The 1,071-nt window shown below is 38.8% G+C and overlaps 1 protein-coding gene across 1 annotated transcript; it reads left to right on the plus strand.

Annotated features, from left to right (window-relative positions):
• Positions 1-125: 125 nt before the first annotated feature.
• On the plus strand, positions 126-1,070 carry TM35_000062550 (uncharacterized protein; the record flags this gene model as incomplete). The annotated part of the gene is made up of 1 exon (XM_029023292.1): positions 126-1,070. A coding segment is annotated over one exon (945 nt), but the record flags the coding sequence as incomplete, so codon positions are not given.
• Between the last annotated feature and the right edge of the window lies 1 nt (position 1,071).

The following is a 1,071-nucleotide window of genomic DNA, read 5'->3' on the forward strand; positions in this document are numbered from 1 at the left end:
CCGAAAGAGTAGGAATCCTTGAGGGTTCCTCTACCCTTTCATATGCTAGCACTGTAAGTTCAAGTGATAAACAAAAATTAGGGAAAATAGTTTCCGGAGATGCATTAACTGCAACAGATTCTCAAATGATAGAAAAGTCAAGATTTCAAGGAAGACTTGTTGTTGTAAAAGATGAAATGATGAAACTCAGAAATGATCATCATACTATACGGAGTGAAATAAATGAACTATTTCGTATGTTACAAGAAGGTTTTAATGTTTTGCATGAGCAAAGTGATAAAATACAATACTCTATTACTGAAGAAACTAAAGTATTAGCCTCACAGATTGCAGCAGATGTAGTGAATAATATGGTGCAACAAACTGTTTTTGATCGGCTTAGGGAACACGGTATTGTTCTTCAGCAATTCCCAGGTCCCTCATCTAGCTTAACAGATGAGGAATGGGCACAGAATCAACTCTATGATATCATTGTTAACTCATCTAGAGAACAAATAGCTGCAGCCATTCTTAAAAATCACGACAAACATGAGAACGAGGATGTCGAATCGAAAGAAAAAAAGAAGAAAAACCAAAAAATGGGAGAAGAGGGAAAAGAGGAAATAAATAAGGAAATGGAGATGGATAAGCATGATGAAGCTCGACGCGATCCTGGGCGTCCTTTGTTATACCGTGGACAATCAGAGAAATCACTAGATGGCCAACGTGGAGTTGCATCCTTTTCCCGACAAGTGAACTCATTAGGAGAAAGAGGGAGAGGAGGAGTAGGAAAGAAAACTGCCGAGTCAATCCCATCAACCAACACTCGTCATATCACTGGGGGTGGTGCGATGAATGAAAAGACGTCAGCAACACTCTCCAAACACACACCAAGAGAAGGAAAGGGATATTCAAACAACAAGAATAATAATCCCATATCTGGAACAGCATTAAGCGACTATACACATACTTCACAATTTTTGGAAGGAGATGCATTAACAGATAATTATGTATACTCAGATGAGGGTGGTAACTTTGGTACCTGGAAAAGGCCTGGAAACGAAGATCTTGGGGATGATAATGAAAGTATGT

The sequence above is a fragment of the Trypanosoma theileri genome, assembly GCF_002087225.1.
Source record: "Trypanosoma theileri isolate Edinburgh chromosome Unknown TM35_Tth_6_V1, whole genome shotgun sequence".
In the NCBI taxonomy this organism is placed as follows: domain Eukaryota; phylum Euglenozoa; class Kinetoplastea; order Trypanosomatida; family Trypanosomatidae; genus Trypanosoma; species Trypanosoma theileri.